This window comes from Grammomys surdaster, unplaced genomic scaffold, assembly GCF_004785775.1.
Source record: "Grammomys surdaster isolate TR1022 unplaced genomic scaffold, NIH_TR_1.0 169, whole genome shotgun sequence".
NCBI classification, from domain to species: Eukaryota; Metazoa; Chordata; class Mammalia; order Rodentia; family Muridae; genus Grammomys; species Grammomys surdaster.
Window position 1 is genome coordinate 5468334 of NW_021604617.1, and position 24539 is coordinate 5492872.

Consider the following 24539-nt stretch of genomic DNA (forward strand, 5'->3'; position numbering starts at 1 on the left):
CAATAACCAAGGTGGTTTTTTGTCATTTTAATGGTTTGTGACTCAAAGGATAAACTGCCAATTGCAAGACAAGCTGCCACAGTGAAGGTCTGCTACAACAGGCTCTACTTAGTCTGAACACCTGCTATACTACCTAGTTTCTCCAGGCCCATTTTACTCTGAGATAGAACCCGTCCCCTGCCCTCAATACTCCTGAGTACCCCCTCCCATATGTCTGTTTTTGTTTCTGCGTGATCCAGATCTAGCAATATATCTTTAGAGAGCCCTGTAATATTTCCTTTTCACAATAAAAATTATAGAAAACATACTCTCAACACATAATACCATTCAAAATCTTGGTTTTAAATATATCTTATGTATGATTGTGTTTATATAGACTGTCCGACTACATGTGATTATAGTTTGCATACCATGTATTTAGCACCAAGTTGACTTATAAGTAAGTGCTCATATAAACTGAAGTTGTCAACTTGAACAAGAACTTCATCTTGTTCATAGTAAAACTAAAATTTTAAGAAACAAAATAATGGTTAAGCACACACACACACACACACACACACAAACTATGATTAAAAAGTGTGACCACATAAGTTAAGCAAAGAGAGATGGGTGATGGTCCTTAACCTTTCTTTGGGACAATTAACATGAGTTTCAAAATTTAAAATTTTAATTTCTATATACTTTTAAAACGGGAATAAGAAGAGGGCGCTCTATCAATATGACTATTAAAAAACCCTCATGCACACTGAATAAAACCTTCTCAGTGTGTGGGGGGGAATAAGCTTGATTCTTTGGCGCAGAAAAGGACTTTCTGAATAGGACATTGATACCATGGGCATGGAGACCAAAAATTAATAAATGAGACCTCGTCAAGGTGAGAGCCTTCTTATGGCAAAGGGCAGCATCATTTAGGCAAATCAGCAGCCTGAGACAAGGGATAGAGGGCTAATATCTATATTATACAAAGAACCAAACAACCTAAACAGGAAGAAACAAAACTCAACTACAACATGAGGTCTAGCATTAAGCAGAGAATTCTCAAAGCTGAAACACAAATGTCTGTGTAGCGCAATGGACTATTATTCACCTATTAAGAAAAACGAAGTTCTCAGGTAAATGGATGAAGCTATAAAACTTATCCCATATGAAGCAATCTAGGCCTCAAAAAAAAAACCCACATATTTTCTCTCATATATGCACATTAGCTTTTATATGCTTTAGGATTTTTTTTTTGACATGTTTGCTACAATCCGGATAACCACATAGGTTAAGTACCTAGTAAGGGACCAGGGTGGAGAATGGAATTGTGCAAGAGAAGGGGAATAGGATGTATTGTGATGGAGAGAAAAAGGGGGAAACTGGAATAGGGGAGTAAATTAGGAGGCACTAGGCGAGCAGGGTAAAGAGGGGTCTACAAACCACGATGGCTGACTTACAGCAGGCTGACAGACGGAACCTGAAAACCGGCCAGTTTAAACTGGGAGAAGGGGTTTAACCAGTCAAAACACCCGGAGGCCTCTGAATTATTTAAGAGGGCAGATATTTATTAGCTTTCTATTTAAAGTATATGTCTAAAGCAGTAAAAGAGCCGGGAGTGGTGGACCCTCGGGAGGCAGAGGCAAGTGGGTCTCTGCAAGTTCAAGGCTAGCCTGATCTACAGAGAGAATTCTGGAGCTACACAGAAAAAGCCTGTCTTAAAAGACCAAAGACAGAGACAGAAAAAGAAAAAAGTTCACTCAATCCAAACATGCCATTCCTATTCACCGTAAATGCTTTATAATCTTCTGGGGTGTGTGTGTGTGCGTGACATCCTTCGTGAACATGCTAGGCAATCGCTCTGCCCTGGGCGACATCCTCTGCACAGTTCTGTCTTTCCTTTTTATGTTGAAACAGTGTCACTAAATCCTCAGGGCAGCCTTGAACTTTTTTCTTTGCCTCAGACTCTCCTCCCAAGCAGCCGGGATTAGGAGACTGTGTCTCTAGGCTCCAAGTCCTTCAGGGTTCTCTTTGAAAAGTCCTTTCCTGAGAAGGACCCCTTACTACCTCTCCAGACTGGCCTTTGTTTCCTTTCTCTGAGCATTAAGAAACACCATGCCTAGGAATCTTTTGCAGGGAAGGGGATAGTGAACTGGGAAAACCTGTTTCTTCATTTCGAGATTCTAGTAACAAACATGTCATGACCATAAATGACAAACTTGGGAAGCACAGGTACAGAGCGTCAAATTCTAACCAGAGTTAAATGCTTTGGTTTTTGCTCTAGTCCCCACGGTGCTCTCCGTCCCTCAAGTCGGTGCTTTTCCTTAGGATGCTGCCTTTCCAGAGTACTGGTGTGCTGCGGGGTGCTCAGTGCCAGATCGGTCTCTCTATCTCAACTTTTCCCTTCCAGCCCACACGTCTAGGCCTAGAGGTATACAGAGGTTAGAACCGTCTAACCCCGGCTCATTAGCCAACCATTCCAGGTGTTTGTAGCATTGTTGTTTTATTGTTTTGTTTTGTTTTATTTTATTTTTTTTTTCTCTATACTAAAATGAGGACATCCCGGGTCCCTCGTCAAGACTGTTCACACCACAACGTAGCCACCTATCAAAGGCCAGAGGAGAATCGGATTTTCACAGCTGTACTTTCAAGCTTGTCATTTTTTTCGGTACCTTGGAATCTCACCCTTTTTAAATGTGTGCATCTAGCCTTATTTATTTTATTTTAATTATTTTATACATCATTTCTGTATAGTTAATGGCAATTTTAAGTCTATCGTTTTTGCCAGCTTCAAAAAAAAAAAAAAAAGTAATGCTTTTCATCCGTACAAAAGGTAGTCATGACGCCATAAGGTACCCAGGTGGTTCTGCGATGTAAGAGTTTTTTCTCTACCAACCACCGTACAGCTCGGCTTTGCTGTAGGTAGGCCCCATGTCTCCGACCTCGAGAATGTTCTAGAATTCTCTCAGCTGGCCTAGCTTGCTTCTGTAAAGCCTACAAAGAGAAACCGCTCGCGTTGCAGCCTAAATTCCACGAGGGGAGAGATATTCTCTTGTGTGTCCACTGCTGTGTCCCTTGTACCTGACTGATTCAGGCACTTACTTGAAAGAGTGAAGGAACAAAAAGAAACGTTAGAAAATAAAAGTCCCGAGGGCTGAAGGGTGGGCCCGTGAGGCGTGCCCTCCAACACGCAACGGGACCCAACCTCCTCCTCCTAAACGTGGCTGAAAAGGGGGGTTAAGGGGTCTGGCTAAGCAAGGCCTGCTTTGCAGACGTGCCTGTTATTTCCTATTTCTAACGGCACTTTGTACATTTTAAATTCGGTCGCAGAGCTTATGGGACGGGATAACCCTAAGCTATGCACTCAAGGCGCCATTTTGAGGTTAACGACCTGAATAAATGCCTTCCTGACAGAACTCTGACCACACTTATGCACAGGACTCATTTCGAAGGGGCTTTAGACACGTTTCTGGTGTGCGAGGGAACGGGTGGGTCTGTCCATCCGTGTACCCTGTGAGGCTCGGGCCTAGCTCGGGCACTGAGCACGTCCGTCGCGCATGCCCCATGTGCACCCCTCACGCACGCAGGTGGGCGACGTGGGTCCCCCAGCCCCCCCCTGCGAGGGACGAACGCTGTCGCCCATTGGCTGAAGCCCACCACGAGGTCAGCCCACGCACAGCTTTCCCCGGGGGCCACGCAGCCCACGCCGCAGTGCCTCAGCGACCCTCGCCACGCTCACTTCGGGCTCCGCCGTCTCCGTGGCCCTCGGCTTTCTTTCCACCGCCGCCTCGGCTTTTTTTGGCCCGTTGGCGGCCAGGCAGCCACCTCAGCCGCTCCGCAGCTGCCCTCTGAGCGTAGCTGCCAGCCGCGTGGCTTCTGCTCCACCTTCGAGGTTTTTCCACCCGAACTCCGGCCGCCATCATGGTGAGTCGAGGGCAGGCCCCCGGGTGGCAGTGCAAGACCAGCCAGAGGCCGCAACTCCTTACGCGGAGGTTGAAATTCGGCTTTTTTTTTTTTTTTCGGTTTAGCACCAAGAAGTGGGGAGAGGGCAAAAAAAAAATGGGGGTCCCTTCGTATTTCCGGTTCTGGGTCCCCCACCTGACAGTTGCCAGGGTAAGGCTTAGGAGGGCGGGAGTCGCGGCCCTGCTGACTTTGCGGCCTACACGAGCACTGCGGGGCGGCAGGGAGGTGGCCGGAAGCCGGTGGCTGCGGGCAGCCCTGAGGACCTCGGGCTGTTCCGGGGTGGGCCACGTGCACGACCTGGGCGTCACGTGACGGCTCTTTCCCGCCTTCGGGCCGAAGTGCCTGCTGGAGTAGGCCTAGGGTGAGGCCCGCGGCGGCCCAGGCCCCGCCCTGCGGCCAGGCCCCTTTCTCGCGAGCGCCGCGGCTTCCGGGCAGGAGCCAGCGCGGGGTTCCTCCGCCAGGCGGCGCCTTGGCTGGCGGCGGCAGGGCCTGCCTGTGGGCTTGTGTCAGACGGGACCTTCGCCGGCCGCCATTGGGCAGGCCCTGTCGCCAGCGGTGCCGAGGGGTCGGAGGCGGCTTTGCGTCAGCTTGCGTGTTTAGCGTGTGTCGTGCGTGGGCTGGGGGAGGAGCCAGAGGCCTGAGCCGGGTAGGAGGGAGAGAGCGGGACGGGACAGCTCTGCTGTAATCCCCCACCTCACCGCCAGGAGGCTGCCTGAGGAGGTTCCAGGCTCAGAAACAGTACTGAATAGTCACAAATCCGTTAAATGTTATATACTCGTTTATAACATTTTTTCCATTTTAGAGGTAAAGGAAGAAATTAATACAATTTCTGACAGATGTTGAATTAGGTTGGACTTTTGTAAACATAATTGTGAAATAGTTGATTGTCTATCGCAATAATTAGAGTCGCACAATACTGGACCGTTTTCTCACTGCATTACAGTTAGAAATTTGATGACTGCATACTTTATCTTGGCCAGTATTTGTAGCATATATGGGTATTTTCTTTGCATAGTGATTTAATTACATTTCAAAAACGTTATCCTGAAATCTTTAATAACAGTATTCTCAGCTCTAGTTTTATTCGACATGTAGATAGTCAACAATAATGGAATATGTTACTGTACATAATAGGAAAGTTTGTGCTAGCTTCCAAGTTTATTGTTGGTATTCTAATATTTCTCATTTAACTCATTTAGGTCATTTGGAGGTATAATTAATCTGTCTTAAATTTAATACACTGTTTTCAGTGTGCTATTATTGTCTATTGATGGGTAAGATTATACCTTCTACCAGGGTCAGTAGTAGGCATGTGGGTGTGTGGAAAATCTCAACTATTGGGAGTAGTGGGGGCCAGATGCCAAGGCAAGAGGATCACTGGAGCTCTTCAGAAATTCAGGTCAACTTTGGCAACATAAGATGTCATTTAAAATAAAAATTGTACTCTAAGAAGTAGAGACACGAGTTTGACACCAGCCAGAGTAACATAATAAGATCCTCTCTTTAAGTTTAAAAATTACACTTTCTTGAACATCAAACTTTGACTTACAAGTATTTGGTTGTAGAATGGTTTTGATCATATTTTAAAAGTAAAGCATCTATCAGTGCGGGTGTTTTAGATAAAACAATACTAAGCATACAATAGTCATTAGGTTATATTAAAATGGAGTTCTTTGCTTTCTTGGTTTTGAGTGCCACCTACTGGATAAGGACCAGGATACGGTGTACCACCTTTAATATATATGTTACACTATTAAGATGAGACCAATCTTATATATACTCTGATGACGCAGGTAGTTTAAGCCCAAATCAAGCATCCTATTTAATGCTTTATTTTCCTCCCTATTAAACTTTTCTCAAACATCCATTTTACTTTTGTATAAAGAATTACATTTAGAAGACATTTGAGGTTTTTTTTTTTTTTTTCTAATTTTAAGCAAGAAAACCAAGATTTTGAACAATGAAAAGCAAGTTCTTCCCAATGGTAATTTTCTTCTTCACTTCTAGAGGTACCATAACAGAATTTTTCATCACATCACTATACAGATTTTGGTCCCAATAATACTTTATTATAGGAATCATTTGTTATGGAAATATTCCTGGCTGACTACCAGATGCTAGAAGTTTACCTCACTGGTGACATCCAGAAATGTTCCTAGACATTTAATAAGTATCCCTACAGTACTGAGAATCAGTGCATTATAACTTATACTCTGGTTAACTGGTGAAATATTGCACTTCTAAGTTGAAACGCGTCCATGTATTGTGGTACAGACACCAGTAAAAAGAATTATCAAATACAAATATACCCTAAGTTCATCCGTACAAGGAGAAATTGAGAAATGGAGTCCTATGAAAATTAACGAACTATTGTTTCATATTTTGAGTTTATTTTTGAATAAAAAATTGAGTAGAGATGGATAGTCTCTTAGGAAATCAAATCTAGTCCGGTTTTATTTATTTCTAAAGTCAGTCAGACATTAATATGGGAGTTATAAGATTTATGTTAATTTGATAATAGAAAGGCAAGGAAAAAAGATTGATTTAAGAGTTTATACTTTTTTGTTTGGAGATTTGAACAGCTATTTTGTTTACTTTGGGGTTTTAATATGCTTTTGATTTAATATACCCAGTAAATTAAAATTTAGTAGTATTTCCATAATGGTTTTAGTCTTCACTGATCAGAACATTTCACTCAGTTCATCAAATAAAATATTTTTGTAAACTTCAATGTTGGGATTTTTCACAATATAGTATAAAAGGTGACATGAAAAGGCTAGAGAGATGAATTACTGGTTAAAAGCACTTTTGTTTCTCTTGAAGAGAACCCTTATTTCACAATTAGAGGATCTTAGGTTCACAACTGTAACTTCAGTTCCAGGAGATCCAGCTCTCTGGCTTCTGCAGACACTAGCACACACATGGCACACATACATACAAACAGACAAAGCGCTCAGACACATTTAAAAAATGTGTTGACTTGGTGTTCTGTTGCTGTGAAAAGTCATGACCACAGCAACTCTTAGAAAGCATGTAATAGGTCTCGCTTTCAGTTTCAGATGTTTAGTTCATTATTAGCATGGCCAAAGTATGGCGCATACAGGTGGACATGATACTGGAGAGAGAGCTAAGAGTTTTACATCCAGCTCCACAGACAACAGAAAGAGAGCCTCTGGACTTGGCTTGGCCTTCTGAGACCCATCTCTAGTGAAATACTTCTTCACAAGACCATACCTCCTAATTCATTCAGATGATGACCAAGCATTCATTCTGTGAGTCTATGGGTGCCATTCTTAATTCAGACCACTACACTTATTTTAAAAATGGTAACAGTAAGAAGGATATTTCTGAAAGTATTACATCCTTTTATTTAATTTTCATGCCAGTTCTCTAGTTGCTTTAAGTCCTGAAGCTAAACTATACTGTATTGCTAGGTAATCTAGAGTAACACTAATTGAGGTTAAATACAAAAGAAATGTTTTTACATAATTTGTCATGTGTTTATATACATGTGTGTGCGTATATATTTATATATTTTAGATTGTCTATTTTCCAAATTTCAGTCTGCCACAACTTCTGAGGCTCCAAATTCAGCTGTCTCCAGGGAGGCCAGTACTCAGTCTTCATCAGCGACCACCAGTCAAGGATATGTTTTGCCAGAAGGCAAAATCATGCCAAACACCGTTTTTGTTGGTGGAATTGATGTTAGGGTATTGTATTTATATTTCATTCAAACTTTAAACTGAAATTGTAAAGTCAGTTAGTGTTGTGGTGGGAAGAGATGGAAGGAGTGCTTGAGCCCAGGAGTTCCTCCAAGAGGAGCCTGGGCAGCATAGTTGAGAAGTTAGCTCAATAAATTTAACTATTTAAAATGTTATGGGCAATGGGAGCTGATGTGTAGACCTAAAAGGATTTTCTGTTGTTTTAAATTTTATGCAGCTTTGGTTTTAATACATATAAACTAAAAATACACTCAACAAAATAGAATACTTTGCAAATATTAGAGATTAACTTTCACATAATCAAATATCTTTTTTAAAATTAAAAGTTTTGAATGCTTAATTTTGTCTCCTGAAATTTAATTCCTTTCCATAGATGGATGAAACTGAAATCAGGAGTTTCTTTGCCAGATATGGCTCAGTAAAAGAAGTGAAGATAATCACTGATAGAACTGGTGTGTCGAAGGGGTATGTAAACATACTTTTGATATAAGCTACAATTTATAGAGCTAAGTATAGCCAGAGAGATGCTTGGATGTCAAACACGGCCATGCTAGCTAATAAAACTGTTGCTTTTGATAATTAATGGACAAACTTTTTTTAAATCAGTTCTTTTGCTAGTACTTGCATTTCAATATTTTCTATTTTTTGCAAATGGAGGCACATTCCACACTGTCTTAAATTTTAGCTGTCTTGCCTTAAATAATAAACCTTTGTTAATGAATGTTAATATTAGCATGTTCTAACTTATTACTAAGAAAACAGCAGTAGAACTATAGAGGATCTATTCTCTATGTCTATATTTATCACAATTATTGATCTTTTGTCATCACTTTCTGTTACATAGGATAATAAGTCTAAACCATGGTACTATATAGTTAAGATTTTGTATTTCATTTGTGTTTCTAGCTATGGATTTGTCTCATTTTACAATGACGTGGATGTGCAGAAGATAGTAGAAGTAAGTAATAGTCTTTTGTAAAAATCTTAGCATACCTTAGTGTTGAGTAATTCTTGGATATTCAATCTTATATAAAATACAGAGAAAACAGGCTTCTTTTCTGTTTAAAATCAAAATGTAATCTTATGTAGCTTGTCAGAAACTGCTTGCTTGGAGGCTCTAGCTTTATCAACTGGAGACAGGATTAGAAATGGGATTTGATGCATTGTGGCACTTTGGTTAAAGTAAGGCTGAGCACAGAAGAGGTTTGCCTAAGTCTTGGACATGAAATATTAAATTACCATTTGTTAACTGTTTTTAGTCACAGATAAATTTCCATGGTAAAAAGCTGAAACTGGGCCCTGCAATCAGGAAACAAAATTTATGTGAGTAAAACCAGAAGATTTCTTGATGAAACTGCTTAGGTTTTCAGAGAACTCAGTGTAACTTTTGTTCTTTTTACTTTTTTAAAGGTACTTATCATGTGCAGCCACGTCCTTTGATTTTTAATCCTCCTCCTCCACCACAGTTCCAGAGTGTTTGGAGTAGTCCAAATGCTGAGACATACATGCAGCCTCCAACCATGATGAATCCTATCACTCAGTATGTTCAGGTAAAAGCTGCCTGTATTTTTATTCTTATATTTGATAGTCTTCTTAAGCTCTGAAATTATATGCACAATTTGGATATTAAGTGATAACACAACTCCATTCTTTATTGAACTACTTCAAGTATTAGGATTTTGTTACTATCTCAGTGCTTTTTATGCTAATATGCCTCTCTAATTTATAAACCTTTATCCAGAACCTTAGTAGCCACAGTAAAGCATATAGAAAAATATATATAGAAGAGTTTACTATTACCTTTTTCTCCTCTTGTAAAGTTTTTAAATTTGAAAATGTTTTTAAGTATTCGGAAACAGTTTTGTAAGTTCTCTTAGTCGATATCTTCCCAGCTGATATCAGTTACTCTATGTTTTACTTGCAATGCTTTCCAAACGACTCCTCATGTAAGTTATTGACATTTGGGTTTATATTGGTTCTAGAATTGATAGGTTTTTTTCCATAAATCATATTCTTCCATTTAATTTGTTTGAAATTGGTTAACACTTAAATTTTCATGCTTACTATGCCTATTGATACATTGATATATTTTGTTTTTTCAATTTGAGATTTTTTTTGCCATAAAAGAAAAAGATAATAGTAAAATTCTATATATTTTTATGTGTGGAATATAGACTGTATCTTACCTTATTTTTTTCTTGCTCTAAATATGACTTAGAAGAAAATCTCTGCTTAATTCCTAACTGATGCAAGGTGTCCATATGTGACCTACTTGTTTTCAGTCAATAAATACAAGCTTAGAAAACACTGATTTATTCTTTTTCTAGTTTCAGATTATAATTCCCTTAACTTTTAGAAATTAAATAAGAAAATCATAAATGCTGGAGGAATATTAGAGATTATCTGCTAATGTTGCTGTTCATAATACTGTGCAAAAGTGTTTTTATAAAGAAATATATCTATTAATTTAACTCCCCTACTAGAACTATATTGATAATCAGTGTATGATGGCTTAGAAAAGCAGTCATTTTAACATTGTCTTTTCTTCCTTCCTGTGTAATAGGTTATCATTTGACAAGAAATACTTTTCTTCATAAAGCCAATCATTTAGCATCTCTATTTCTTCTTATAGCATTGCTATATATAGGAAAAGAAAATTTGTAGCTTTGTTGTATTGTGAATGATACTATTATTTTCTCAGATTTATTTTATTACCCATTTTTTTCTGTGTACTTTATTCTCAGGCATATCCTCCTTATCCAAGTTCACCAGTTCAAGTTATCACTGGATATCAGCTGCCTGTTTATAATTATCAGGTATTATTTCTTTTATTGAAAAAGATTTTTTTCTCACGTATAATATCCGGATTATGGTTTTCCCCTTCCTGTAGTCATGCCAACCCCCCCACTTCCATCCCATTCTCACCCACTCCTTATAAACAGGCTTTTATGGTAGATGTCTTAGTGTTTAATTGCTGTGAAGAGACAATGGCCACACCAAGTCTTATAAAAGAAAGCACTTAATTGGGGCTTACTTACACCGCCACATAAGAGATAATAAAAAAATCAAAACAAAAACTAGTGCATCAGAATTAAAACAAATGGAAAAGAGCCCAAGAAAAGTTACAAAAATTAGAGACCCATTCATTCACAAACTCATGAAGCTCATAAAAATATTAAATTGGAAGCCATAATATCTATCTATGCAGAGGACCTAGTGCATATCTGTGCAGGCCCTGGGCATGCTACATCTATCCCTGTGAGTTCATGTGAGCTTTGATCATGTTGATTTAGAAGACCTTGTTTTCTTGGTATCCTCTATCCCCTCCTGTTCTTACGCTCTTTCTGCCTCCTCTTCCCCAGGTTTCCCTGAGCCCTAAGGGCATAGATTTGAATTATCAGATAACTGAAGGGAAAGGAAAATAATTTGGGATATTAGTATAGTCTGTGTTTATATAAAATTGCCACATAGTATCTATTAAAAATTAAAGGAAAGTAGAAGTTATAATTCAGGCATCAGTATTATTTAGAGATTATTTTGACAAGGAAAAATCTTAATTCAGACTGTTTACAAAGATTCAGTATCTTCTATTATTTCAGCATGCATTCTTTCACTCTTATCAAATACCTGAAAAATCCAGGCTGATTTTTATAAATTTTTATAGAGTACGTTGAAGTAAAAATATTACCCAGTTCTTAGAGCATCCAGAGTCTGTTTGATACTGTTTGATTGTGCTGGATGCTGTGAAATAGTAGTTTCATAAATTTCTTCCAATAGATGTGACCATATTTATGACCCATGGCTATAGCTGTAGTGATAATTTCCAAGAGCCACTGTTTTCATTAAATTTTTCTGAATGCCAGCTTCTGAGAAAATGAGGTTTTTATATGTAAGAAAATGAGAAGTACACAGATATCAGAAACATAAAGGTATCTATCTTTAGTTCTGTTTTATAATAAGAAATTGAGTCAGCACGATGAGTACTTTAACATTGTCTTATCGCCTCTTTTGTAAAAATGTGATTAAATAATCTTTGTTTCTTTTCTTAAGATGCCACCGCAGTGGCCTGCTGGAGAGCAGAGGAGTTATGTTATACCTCCGGTAAAATGAATTAGCTGAGCATACTCTTATTAGTCTTACAGTATTTTCTAATATATTTACTTGCCATATTGTATACATTTATATTTTAATTGCCTTTTTATAGTAAATATTTCACTTTCTTTTGTAATCTCAGTTACATACACACATGAGAGAGAAACTTCTTTTTTTCCACATTTTTGTATGCACAGGCACAAAGGCTGCTTCATGTATAAGTTTTTGGTTACTTGTTGGCATGATATATAATCCACAAAAAGTAATTTTAATATTAGATTCAGAATTAGCATTTGTTCTTCCCTTAATCTACCTCTACTGTGCTATTTAGAGAAAATGTGTATAGGAGCAAGACAAATACTTTACCATTACTGATCCTTTATAAAAAGTATAAAGGAAGATACTAGCTGTAAAATACCAAAGCTTTTGTTCACTTTCATGAAGATTGGATATTTTAAAAATATATCAAGAAAATTCTCCCGTACTCTGTTACTACTACATATCACACTTTTCTTAGAATCCTGATTCTGATAGTGCTGACAGAGGACATTTTAAAATAGGACTGACTTTTAGCCATTCGGCTTAAAACTTTATGAAATAGCTTAGCATTTTGAAAAACAGATGATTTAGAATGTATATTTCTTTTTATTTATACTTTTCATCATTTTTAAATACAGGCTTATACAACTGTTAACTACCACTGCAGTGAAGTTGATCCAGGAGCTAACATTTTGCCCAATGAATGCTCAGTTCATGATGCTGCTCCTGCCTCTGGAAATGGCCCACAAAAGGCAAAGATCTAATTTTGTTTACTGATTTTTATATTTTTACTTAGGTTTATTAGTAATGGTTCTTTGACAAGTAGGTCTGTCTGCCCAGATTTAAAACTGAAAGTCAACCTGCAGAGATTAGGAAACTTAACTCTGCAATTAATATACAAAATAATGACACTCCAAACGTTGAGAGTTTTTGATTCCATTGTCTGTTCTAATTTTATTTTTTGTTGAACATATTTTAGGTATTGCTATAGTATAACTTAGCAGAATTTAGTGGCCAGGTTTCTACAATTAGTGTGAATTATATTTGCCAAGTATTTTATAATTTAAAGTTTTTATTTAGCTAAATAGTAATACATATCATTTGTGGTATTCTACGACATTGGCTTTTTAAAAAAAATGATTATTTGATATTGAACATATCCTCACTCCCAAATTCTAATTCATACGGTTGAATGAATAAAATGGTTGATATGTTGGGAATGTGTATAATGGAAATTTTCATTGGGCACATCTCTCATCTGTGTTCATTACTGAAAAAACCAAAAGAAAACTACTAAACAATAAGGTAATTATAACCTGATTTGAGCCACAGTTCCACATTCTTAAAATTTAAAAAATAAGGTGGTATAGTGAAGTAAAACTTTACAGAGGTAGAAAAATCAGTTCAAAATCAAATTTGCTTGGGTACACAGCAAATTTGAGACAAGCCTAGAGTTACATAAGTCTGTTTAAAAAAAAAACCAACTTTATACATATACATACATACGTGCATGTGTGTATATAAATTAAAGTATCTTGTACAAATACTGAACATCTCATTCTAGATACTTCTTATTGAAATATTAAAGCTGCCTTCTGTGATAGGAAAAGAATGTTTCAAGGAATATGTAAATTCAGCTTTTTAAACCACTGTTCTTAGGAGAAATAATATTTAAAAATCATAAGAGTTCAACATTATGAAATAATTTCTTAAGAATAAGTGGAATATGCTTAGAATACGTTCAGAAAGCATTTCCAGTTAATAAAATTACTGTCTTTAAACTTTTGTGTTGCAGAAATCTGTGGACCGAAGTATACAGACCGTGGTCTCCTGTCTGTTTAACCCTGAGAACAGACTGAGAAACTCTCTTGTTACTCAAGATGACTACTTCAAGGTAGGAAAAGAATAGTATGTGTAGTAAAGGGGTGTGTGTATGTGTGTGTGTTAACATTGAAGAATTATGTTTTCCTGTAGTGTACACATTTTTAAACCAAGTAATTGAAGTATTTATTGTAACTTCCAGAACAATTATGGTGGTTGAGTTTTACCCAGCAGTATATTTGATGTGATGTAAATCTTAGAGTAAATAATTTGTCTTTAGGGGGGAAAAACTTGAGAAGTTAAACGGGTTGTAAGCCCTTGGGCACATGGCTTAGTGAATAAAGCACTTACTAAGCAAGTGTGAATTTGAACGTAAAATCACATAAATGTGAGGTGTGGGATTAGTGTCCTTCTTAGAATTCCAGTCCTCAGAAAGCAAAGACTGGATCCAAAGCGAGCTATGCAGGCAGGACAACCCATGTCAGTCATCTCTGGGTGCATTAAAAAAGGTACCGAACAGTCAGACTCCAGATGTTAACCTCGGGCCTCACACAAGTAATATAAAGAAAGGGTTTGTGAGAGTTGGCAGATAAGAAAATAGTAACCTTTGACCACATGGTAAAAGAGAAATTTGAAAGCAGAATATAATTTGTAGTTCTTGGACTAAAGAGAACAAAAGAACTGCTTGGTTAACATATTTGAGCACTGTGGAGAAAGAAAAGGAATAAAACTGAGAAGGTTGAAAATAGCCAAGTGAGAAGAAATGGAAATTGATCCAGAGTTGAAGTGGAAAAGAATATGAATGTTTGAATTTAGCAAAGATGATTTTTATTTTAAGACTACAGTTTTGCCAGCTCATTGTGGTTGTTTTGTTTCAAGAGAAGAACTCAGGGACTGTGCTTTACTATACTGCACTGTTCTTCCAGCCCCTAAGACCACAAATGTAAAAATAGGGGGATGAGTAAAATACAAAGTCTCTAAGGTCTCTTTACTTTTGAGTCTGTGAATATATGAAAGCTATTAATTGGTTAAGTAAGTGGAAAGAAAATTGCATTTAAGGGGAGATTTTTTAAAATAATAGATTAATAACAGGTATGTAATATGGATGTCATACAAGTCATTTAAAGTATATAATTCAATGGACTTTAGTATATTTACTAAATTGTACAACCATAAATCAAATTTACAATGTCTTGCCATCCCAGAAATAAAATCCTTGGCTATTAGTAATCAATCTCTCTCCATTTTTAACCTCTAATCTTAAGCAGCCAGTGAAAGTTAGTACTGTGTTTGCAACATAATGAATAAAAGATACTCATTTAAAATTGAGTGGTTTTTTTCCTACATAGTGCAATATAGAACTGCAGTAGTCAGATTGCCCAAAAGTTCTAAAGGTGTAAAATGACTTGTTTGAAAACAGAATTCAAAATTCAGTTTTTACTTAGTATTAGAAGAAAAACTTTCTGATCTCCAGAGATTTCTACACTTGCTAGGAATCAGTTATTTAAGTGGCCTGCTGTTGTCTTTTACTTCTGTGTATGCATGCATGTTCAAGGGGTGTTAGTTGACTGTGTATAGAGGCCTGTAGTAGGTGTTTGTGTTCTCAGGGTCCCAAGCTTTTGTCCTGATACAGAGCAAACACTTTTTTCTATGGAGCCAAAGATGAATTAAATGCTGGTTTTACTGTAATTGAATGCACTGATTATTTCCATGGTAAATCTCATTGTTTTAACTTCAGCCCCACAATTTTAATTCCTACGTAACTTGTAAAAATGTGTGCCTTTGTGACCACATTTCTAGACCCCAACTTAAGTGGGATTTTATCTTACTGACAGGCTACATGATGTGTGTGTGTGTACATACACATATGAGGGTGCTTGTGACAGTCAGAGGTGGAATTTGGGTGTCTTTTATTACTAGCCAGCTTACTTTTTGAGACGGGATCTTCACTGAATCTGGAGCTCATCCATTTGACTAGGCTGACTGACCTATGTGCTATAGAGATTTGCCTGTCTCTGCTTCTCCTCCTGAGGTCTGCGACTACATAGTATACCTCAACTACCAGCTTTTTAAAGGGAGTGCTAGGGATCTGAATCATGTCCTCATGCTTGGATAGCAGGTACTTAACCAAATGAGTCACTTCTAGTCACATAGAAGTCACTCTTTCCTAACAACAGAATCTGGTCCCCAGGAAAAGGGCCTGGTTAAGCTAGTTGTGTAGAAAAGAAAATTATATTTTATTAACTCCATTTCTCTTTTTGAGGATTCAACTTTCCTATAACTTCATCTCTGTAAAAAATAAAGGAAAATAATTTGTCTATATCAGTCTTCTGTATCTATGAATCCAGTATCCTTGAATTTAACTGATTATATGTAGATATTTTAATTTGTACTGAACGTGTGTATAGACTTTGTTATTCCCCTCAAAGCAATAAGGTAGTAAAATGAGAAAAAACTAAAAGTATTCAGAAAGATCTGCAATGTATATGCAAACATTTTATATAAGAGATTTGGGCAACCGTAAGGTTTTTATATCCATGAGGGAGAGGGTTCCTAGGACCAATCCCCTTGAGAAAGAAAAGCATTTTCAATTTTCTTAACCTTTTCTTCATATGGAATGAAATGTCTTCACAAATTAAAGATGAGCCTTAAATATACAAGATTTAGTTTTTAATCAAAAATAAGGATTTTAGATTAAAATAGAATACTGTTCTTAATATGGTTTCTGTCAGATGACGTTAATAAAAACATTACTAGAGCTTTTGTGGTTTGAAGAGGGTTTTGGTGTGTTTCTCCCAACCCCCACCCCCGTCTCTATACATACATACATACATACATACATACATGCGCGCACACACACACACATACACACACACACACACTGATGCTTTCTCTGTGTGTATGTCTGCACTACCTATGTGCCTGATGCCCACAGATGTCATATGATAGTGTTAACAGCTTCTAAGCTGAAATACGGGTGTTGGAAATCCAGCCCACATCCTCTGAGAATGTGTTCTTAGTTCACCAGGCCATTTCTCTAGACCCAAGTCTTGAGGTTTATTTTGTTGTTTTGTTTGTTTGGTTGGTTTCATTTGGCTGGCAGGGTGGCACAGTAGATAAAGGCATTTGCCACCAACTAAGTCTGATGGCTTATGTTTAAACCCTGGAACCCACATGATGTAGGAAAGAAACTGACCCTGCAACTTGTCATCAGACCTCCACGGGCCATGGCACATAATGTGCATACACACACATAATAAATTATGGTGAATTTTTTTTAAATAATAGCTTTAAGAGTCCACTGCCTTTGATTCACCTGCTAAATCATTAATTATCTAAAATGGTACTAATTTTAATTGCTATTCTTGAGTTTACTGGGATTCCTTTTTAATTTCATTTAATAAGAGCCTAACTAGTTGGTGCATTTATTGTTGCAGGGTTCTACAAGATGATTTCTTTTTCCTCGTTTATTATAAAGTTAACACATTGGTTGTTTCATAATCTTAGGTCAGTAGTGATAATGCGGAATTTTCAATGATTTAAAATTACTGTTTCTATCTTTTCTAGGATAAAAGAGTACATCACTTTAGAAGAAGTCGGGCAGTGCTTAAATCTGATCATCTCTGCTAACTTTCTCATCTCAGGAGGTTGTTGGTTTTGAATATTAAAAGAAACTGAAAATTTTTCACTATTATAGGAAATTTGACAAATCACTCAGACTTTCTATAAAAGTTATATTAGATTGCCTAGTTTTATGTTCAATCTGTTCATTAGATGTTTATATAGAAACTGGTTCTGTGTTCATATAGTTAAAAGAAGAAATAATTGCAAGTAAAAAAAGATAAAAAATAATTTTCAAATAATTGAAAAATAGTTGAAAGGAATAACTTTTAAGATTTACCTTAAGTACTTTTAATTGAAATTGGCATTTTAAGAGTTCAAAAGCAAGTACTAATTTTCAAGAAAAGGATTTTATAAACCTATTTTGAAAGGTCAGAATTTTGATAGTTTGACTACAAGCATTTCACTTCTCAACAGGTACCTGAACAGTACAGTATTTACAATATTGTACTTTACATTTATTATTTGTCTAAACATTTGCCACAAAAGCAGAATTTTTAGAACTGCATTTTTAATCAGTGGAACTCAATATATAGTTAGCTTTATTGAAGTCTTCCTTATCTAAACCCAGGAAAACAGATTCTTAACAGTCCAATCAGTGGGTCTTAACATTTATACAAAATATTTTACCCTTTATCTAGAATCCACACATATGCATATATCCTAGTTATTTGGTTGGGATGGTAATTAGGATATCTAAAATTCTGGGTATAATTTTGTTTAAAGAATCCAAGACAAACTAAACTTCACTAGGTGTATAAGCTATTCTTAGTGAGTTAATACTCTTTTTTTTTTCTTAAAATGCTAAACTCAATGGCTGTCTTAAAATTGTGCAAAATACTGGTATTAAAGAGTGCTGAAAATTTTTTTTATGTCACTTAAAAGTTAATCAGAGTATCTGAAAGAAATTGTTTTTATAAAAACATTCAAAATATTAGTTGTTACAGACTAAATACATTTTTAGTTTTGTTAGTCTATTGTATTTCCCTTTGTAAAGTGAAATATGTCCAAAACAGCCAAAGTAGGCAATTTTGACATTTCTAAACCACAAAATTTGTTTCATAAATGTATCCCAAGAATGTGCTAAAGTGAATCTGTTTTTAGATTAGATGAACATTAGATCATTGGACATTATGCATTGTGACAGCAGAGAACCTTTGTACTCACAGTCTTTTGCAATCTTACTCCTATTCTGTCAGGATTGCTCCTTGGTATAAAGTAGACAAGTAACAGTTACGAGCAGAGCAGTTCAGGGGACCTTAGTCTAACCAAAACAATTGACCGACCATCATCTGACCTGCCAGGGACATGAGTTTTAAAATGCCTTGTTGTCTATATTGTATTAGCCCTTTCCCCCAAACATGGAGATTCCACTTACTCTAACTTACTGGAACCCAATGGTTCATATCACAACTGTCCCTAATGATCTTTAACTCTTAATTTTATTCTACATCTGAAGTCAAAATTCTTTTATGTCATCAAGTCAGTATACCAGAAAACTAAGAAGTGTCCTGAAATTTGTTCTTTTTACAGTTTGTCCCCTTATTTCAGTGTATTTGTAGTGTATGTTCTTACATGTACCACTCTGTGATTAAATCTCCAACTTACGATGAATGATACCCTAAATTCTGAGGCACAAATCTAATTGTTGCTATATGACTTTAAAGAAAAGTAAGGGAATAAACTTTTGTCTGCTGTTTTGTTGGAGTCAAGTATTTAAGAGAAGGGAGAAAGAGACAAGTACTGAGCCTTTCAAAATGGAAGATTAATTTTAAACTTAAAAGTATGTTCCTATTACCTATTGTCTTTGCATATATGAATAAAGCCTTTTTTTCAAAAGCATCACTGGCGTACTATCATGTTTCTAGAAATTATAGTAAACTTTGAACAATGTGTGACAATGTGTAAGTCCCTGTGATTGAAATTGTAAATATACTGCATTTGCTAAGCAGGGCATTAATTTATAAAAATCATTTTGAGACATTCTACAAAAAGTATGCATGTGTACTTGTTTATATCTATACATATTTCAGTATATATGTACATATCACTTTCACTGTTGTAAAGAGACACTGCAACTCTTAATGAACAAGCAAATGACCAAAGCAACTCTTAGTGAAAGAAAACATTTCATGGGCCTTTGCCTACCTTTTTAGAGGCTTAAGTCCATAATTGTGGCAGAGAGCATGATGTTAACACAAGCAGGCATAGTGCTGGAGAAGTAGCTTTGAGGTTTCAAAAGCCCACACCCAGTGATGGATACTTCTTCCAACAAGGTCATACATAATCCTGCTCAAATATTGCATCAACTAGTGTCTAGATACTCAAATATATGAGCTTATAGGGTCCATTCTCAGTAGTCATTGTACATTTTATGAGAAAAATACTGAATGGAGCTGAAAATAGTTTAGTTTTCATCGCAGCATGAACAATAGCACCTGTTGGGAATGCTGCAGTACACAACCAACTTTCATCACTTGGGCAAAGACCTCGCTTTAGATGCTATAAAATTCTTTGTTGCCCATATTGGAGGGTAATATCTTTGACCCTTTGTTTGTAGATGCCCTATAGATTCATGTTGCTTTTACTTCAAGTAAGAGTGCTTCCAAGGTATTTTTCCTAGTATCTGCAGTGAAATGTATACTTACTACTATGGAATCAAGTTTTGTAAAAGAGTATCTAAGGAAGAAAAGTACTTAATACCATCTCCATTTCTAGTCATAGTACTTTGAATTCTATTTAAAAAAAGCCATAGGTACAGGACTTTTTGTAGATAATTTTAATAGTTGATAAGCTCTGAGTCATTGACAAATTGAAAATTAAGATACCAAGGCTATTTTACAGGATATCAAGGAGTGGCTTTGGGAATCATCAAAGATTAATTAATGTAAAATTGCTGAGATTAGAGTTTATTTTAATATGCGTTTGTATAAGTATATATGCATGTACGTGTATGTATACAAACTACAGTCACCAGAATAACCATTGGTTGTCTCTGGTGCAAGAAACATACCCTCTTAGCTTAAGATCTGTGCCCACTTGTTGGTGATCCAAATAATTAGGGTGCAGCCAGGTCGTCCAGAGAAACCCAAAACTTGTACCTGTTTTCAGCCTTACTGCAGGGAAGAGAAAATAGTTACCTGACCTGGAAGTTCAACTTCTGGGTACATGGTTTATGTCCTCTTCTCTGTTAGTGGCTTACATGATCTGAAGACACCCCCCCCCCAACTATCTTCTGACAAGCCGCAGACCTTTAAGAGCCTGTTAGAAACAGCTCTTTGAAGCTGTTTTAAGGTAACATGCTTTTTTTTTCTTTTTTCTCCAAAAAATATTGGGAGGATTAAAAGTGGCAGCCAGAAAATCTACCAGGTAACTTAGGACCAGATGAGTCATCTCCTGGGTTTCTAGAAAGGCTTTGTGACATATACTGGGTATTTACCTCTCTAGACCCAGATGCCCCCCAAACCATTGAGCCATGGGCTTTGTCTGTAATTGGCCCAGACATAAAGCTCCAGAAATTTTTAAATAATTTGAAGGGATAAACAAATCTCAACTTCTGGAAATAGCTCAGAAAGCTTATAACAACTGAGGTTCAAAGATGGAAACTCTCCCTTGTGATTTCTGCCCTTTGGGAAACAGATGAGAGAAATGAGGCAAATTGACTATGAGACAGGATCCAGGGACTCTCCAGCATTTATATGGCCCTGAGTACAGATCTCTTGGAATTAGGCCAAAAAATGATACAACCCTCCTCCAACATGTAGATGGCCTCATAGCTGTGACTCCTGAGGAGGAATGTGAACAGATAACAGAAGTCCTTTTAGAGGCCCACCAAGCCCTGGGCTACATTCTCAACCAGGAAGGCTCAACTGTGTTACTTAGGTCACATACCTAGACTACAACCTAAAGGAAGGAAAACAGATACTTCCATGACCATGTTTTAGGCATCCTGCACATCCTCACCCCTACATCAAAGTGTGGAGATTTCTGAGGGTAGTTGGATACTGGCCCTCCCAGACCTTACAGAGCCATTTCTGCTGTATGTGGATGAGGCCAGAAGCATGGTGTGTGTGTGGGGTCCTCATCAAACCCGGGGGGAACCCTGGAAAAGTCAGTAGCTTATTTGTGGAAGAGACTTGATCCAGTTACCATAGCTGCCACTGCCCTACTGATAAAAGAAGCTGACAAATTAACTTTAGGGCACAAACTATTCTAGGCAGCCCCACGAAGTGTTGAGGTCTCCTTTAGAGGGCCACCTGGAAGATGGGTATCTAATGCCTGGGTGACCTGATAAAAAACCCTGCTTTCGCATCAAGCCTGTACTTGTTTACACAAGACAGCCCCACCTGTCTCCTGCTAGATGATGACTCTGTGTGACACCTGCATGAGTACCTTGAGATGACGGACCTGATACAGTCTGTCAAGCCTGATCTGATTGAAGTCCTGTTGGTGACCCCAGACAAGGTATTGTTCACAAATGGGAGCAGATTTGCCCAAAATGGGATCGGGTACACAAGGACAGCAGTAGTGACCCAAGGTAGGACTCTCTGGGCACAATCTCTAAGCAGAGTAACTTTAGGTCAACAAGCTGAACTTTTAGCTTTGGCTCAAGCACTCCACTAGGATTGGGAAGGGAAACAAGGCTATTGTCATACACATTGATAACTGATACATTCTCTCCATGGCCAATGTCAAAGAAAGGAAACCTCAGATGATTGGTGTATTACCATTTACCTGATCCTCATGGCTGACCACCTTACGGTCAGTATTAATTAACCTGGCCACTGATTCTTATCCCAATCAGGCAGTGGTAGGACTCTGCATCCTCAACTTCATGGATAGTTAAGCTACTGGTTCCTAGGACCAGCTGTGCCCCCTAGAAAAGGACATGTGAACAGTTTAACTCATGCCCATAGAACCAGTGGGGGAAAGTGACAGGGTCAGACCATCCAGAAGCTCCCCTGTCTTTGTATCCTTGCTGAGGCCTCAGGTTTAACTAGAGTTTGATCTCCTTGATGGAGAATCCCTTGGAAAATTACCCAACTGTATTCTAGGAATCTGGGGCCAGGATGCTCCAGCTAGCTTCTGTTAAATTCCCTACTTGTGGAAACTTCCCCCTCTAGCTAACTACCTAGCTTAGCATCTGTTAAACTGCTTGTTGTGCAACTACCCTCACTCCTCATCCTCACAGGCAGCTTCAGAGCAAGATACCAGAATGTGGGTTTTGTCTTTAAAAGCCCATAACACTAAATGCCTGATACCTGAGTATAATCCCAGCCACTGAATTAAAGACTTTCAATTGGCTATAAGCTATAGTGTATGAGTGGTCATCTCTGGTGGACTCCTCATAAGACTCTTACCTAGACTATTTGATTATCTCTGACCAAACAGCATGTTTCAATATGAAAATCCTAAACTATACTACATATATCTTGAAATTTTGCCTTAAGCCTGCTTTATGGTATTTGAAGTAGAGTGGTTAAAGGATTATTAACCTTTAACCTTTTGTATTTTCAACACAAAACCAAGTCTTCAGGTTTAAAAATTTGACAAGTCCTTTATAATCATTTATTCAGTATTAAATACCCTTCCTGCCAGAAAGTTACTGAGTCCCAAAAATAAGTACTCTGGTGTAGTTCCCTGTAGTTGGAAAGCCCCACATTCTCACATTTTTTGGTTACTTTTAAAGGTAAACTAAAAATGGGATGCCACATTGCTTAATTGCTGTGCCTGCTTTTATTGCTGCTGTTTTGAATGTAATAAGGAACGACATCAATGAGACTACTGTGCTAGTCTGCTTTCACAAAAATGGCACTAGAGAGAGGAGAGGAACCACCAGGGAGAAAAAAACAGCAGTATTTCCCATTGACCAAGTCTTGTAAATAGGACCAGCTGTTGAGGGTTATCATCTGGAATTCCGAAAATGTTTCTTTCAGATGAGTCTTCCTCCAATACATATTTGGAAAATTGGAATCTAGCCTTTCCCAACATTATGTGTAATGTTTCTGTCTGTGTAACTGATTTTTTTGAGCAATTCCTCACCACACATCAAAGGCTTGGGTTTCCATCTGTAGACAGTACATTTGGTGGTAGAAAACAATAAACTTAAAAAGTTAAAACTATAAACATGCATTTTTGAATGCTCATGCAAAATATTCAATCTGCATAGCAAAGAAATGATAGGTAATTTTGCCTTGCATTTAGAGTTAAAAACATCTGTCCAATATGGCCGTAGCTGTAGGCCAATCCCACAAAAATGCAAAATATTGTCTCCTGGTAACAGAAGTTGAAAGTACCATTGTACAATTAAGCTCTGTGGTAGCTATATTTTACATTTTTAACTGGTCTGAAACAAACTTTTCTAGTTGAGTCTCAAGCTTGTCTTCCCAAGGCAGACTTTTGTCTTAAATGTACATCGATTAAGGCAGTGTGCCAGGAATGTGCCTCCCGTACCCATCTAAAACTCCCAGGTACCAGTTCACTAGGTCTTTAGCCACAGAACAAATGCATGAATAACTGAGACATTCAGGCCATGAAAGATGTTTATAAATGTAAGCAATAGAAGCAATTCAGGAAATAGAAATTTTATAATCCTTAATTGGTTTCTTTTTACAGAAAACAAAATTACCAAAACTACATTAAGACTATAATCACATATACTGCCTTTCCCCAGAATGAAGTGGATAGAGACACACTCTTCTAGTTCAGTCTTGAGTGAGATATTTATTGTAAAAGAAAACAGAGCTGACAGTCAATCTGCACTGATAAGAGCCAGCCCAGCTGTTTATGATGCTTCTGTCCCCTCTGCCCTTGTATAATCTGGTTAGAAAAATTAGCATTACCCCTTTCCACAATAAATCACACTGGACATTAAAGAGGAGAACAGCAACTGAAAATAAGGAGACCCGTTTTCTCTGTTTCTACCAGTTAGGGTCACACTGTGTGAATGAAACAGTACACCTGTTTTTTAAGAACGTTTAACTCTGTTAAACTTTTTTCAAACTGGATGTTGTTTCCTGCTCATCACTCTGCTTATTGTGTGTCTGTTTTGAGCAAAATGAAAATCCACCTAAAGGATATATCCCTAGTTAGGTCAGAGCAGCATTTGACAGGCAAGGTCACCAAGGATAGCAACTCAACAGGAAAGTTGGAACCATCCTCAGAACTGCCCTGTCTGCTTTGCAGAGATGCAGTCCTGAACTCTGCTATCAGGGCCAGGTCTTAAAGGCAGGCAAGCTACAGATCTGTCATGTGAGCCACGCAGCATGCAGCTACATCTTGGAATCAAGCTCAGTTGTGTTGTCC

General features: G+C 37.5%; 1 protein-coding gene across 1 annotated transcript; it reads left to right on the top strand.

Annotated features, from left to right (window-relative positions):
• The first annotated feature begins 4035 nt into the window (after positions 1–4035).
• Dazl (deleted in azoospermia like) lies at positions 4036–19077 on the top strand. Its single transcript, XM_028766686.1, has 13 exons — positions 4036–4089; positions 4161–4289; positions 4540–4743; positions 7503–7649; positions 8035–8126; positions 8568–8619; positions 8921–8984; positions 9072–9211; positions 10406–10477; positions 11712–11762; positions 12431–12544; positions 13588–13686; positions 17181–19077. The coding sequence occupies exons 1-13, from the start codon at positions 4036–4038 to the stop codon at positions 17241–17243; spliced, it is 1281 nt and encodes a 426-aa protein (XP_028622519.1). The 3' UTR covers positions 17244–19077.
• Positions 19078–24539: the final 5462 nt, after the last annotated feature.

Excerpts from the sequence above, each read along its gene's own strand:
- Dazl (XM_028766686.1), top strand. The coding sequence starts at position 4,036 with ATGGGGGTCCCTTCGTATTTCCGGTTCTGGGTCCCCCACCTGACAGTT. Across the intron at positions 4,744-7,502 it reads ACATTTTTTCCATTTTAGAG|TCTGCCACAACTTCTGAGGC; the intron begins GTAAAGGAAGAA and ends TCCAAATTTCAG. Across the intron at positions 12,545-13,587 it reads CTGGAAATGGCCCACAAAAG|AAATCTGTGGACCGAAGTAT; the intron begins GCAAAGATCTAA and ends TTTGTGTTGCAG.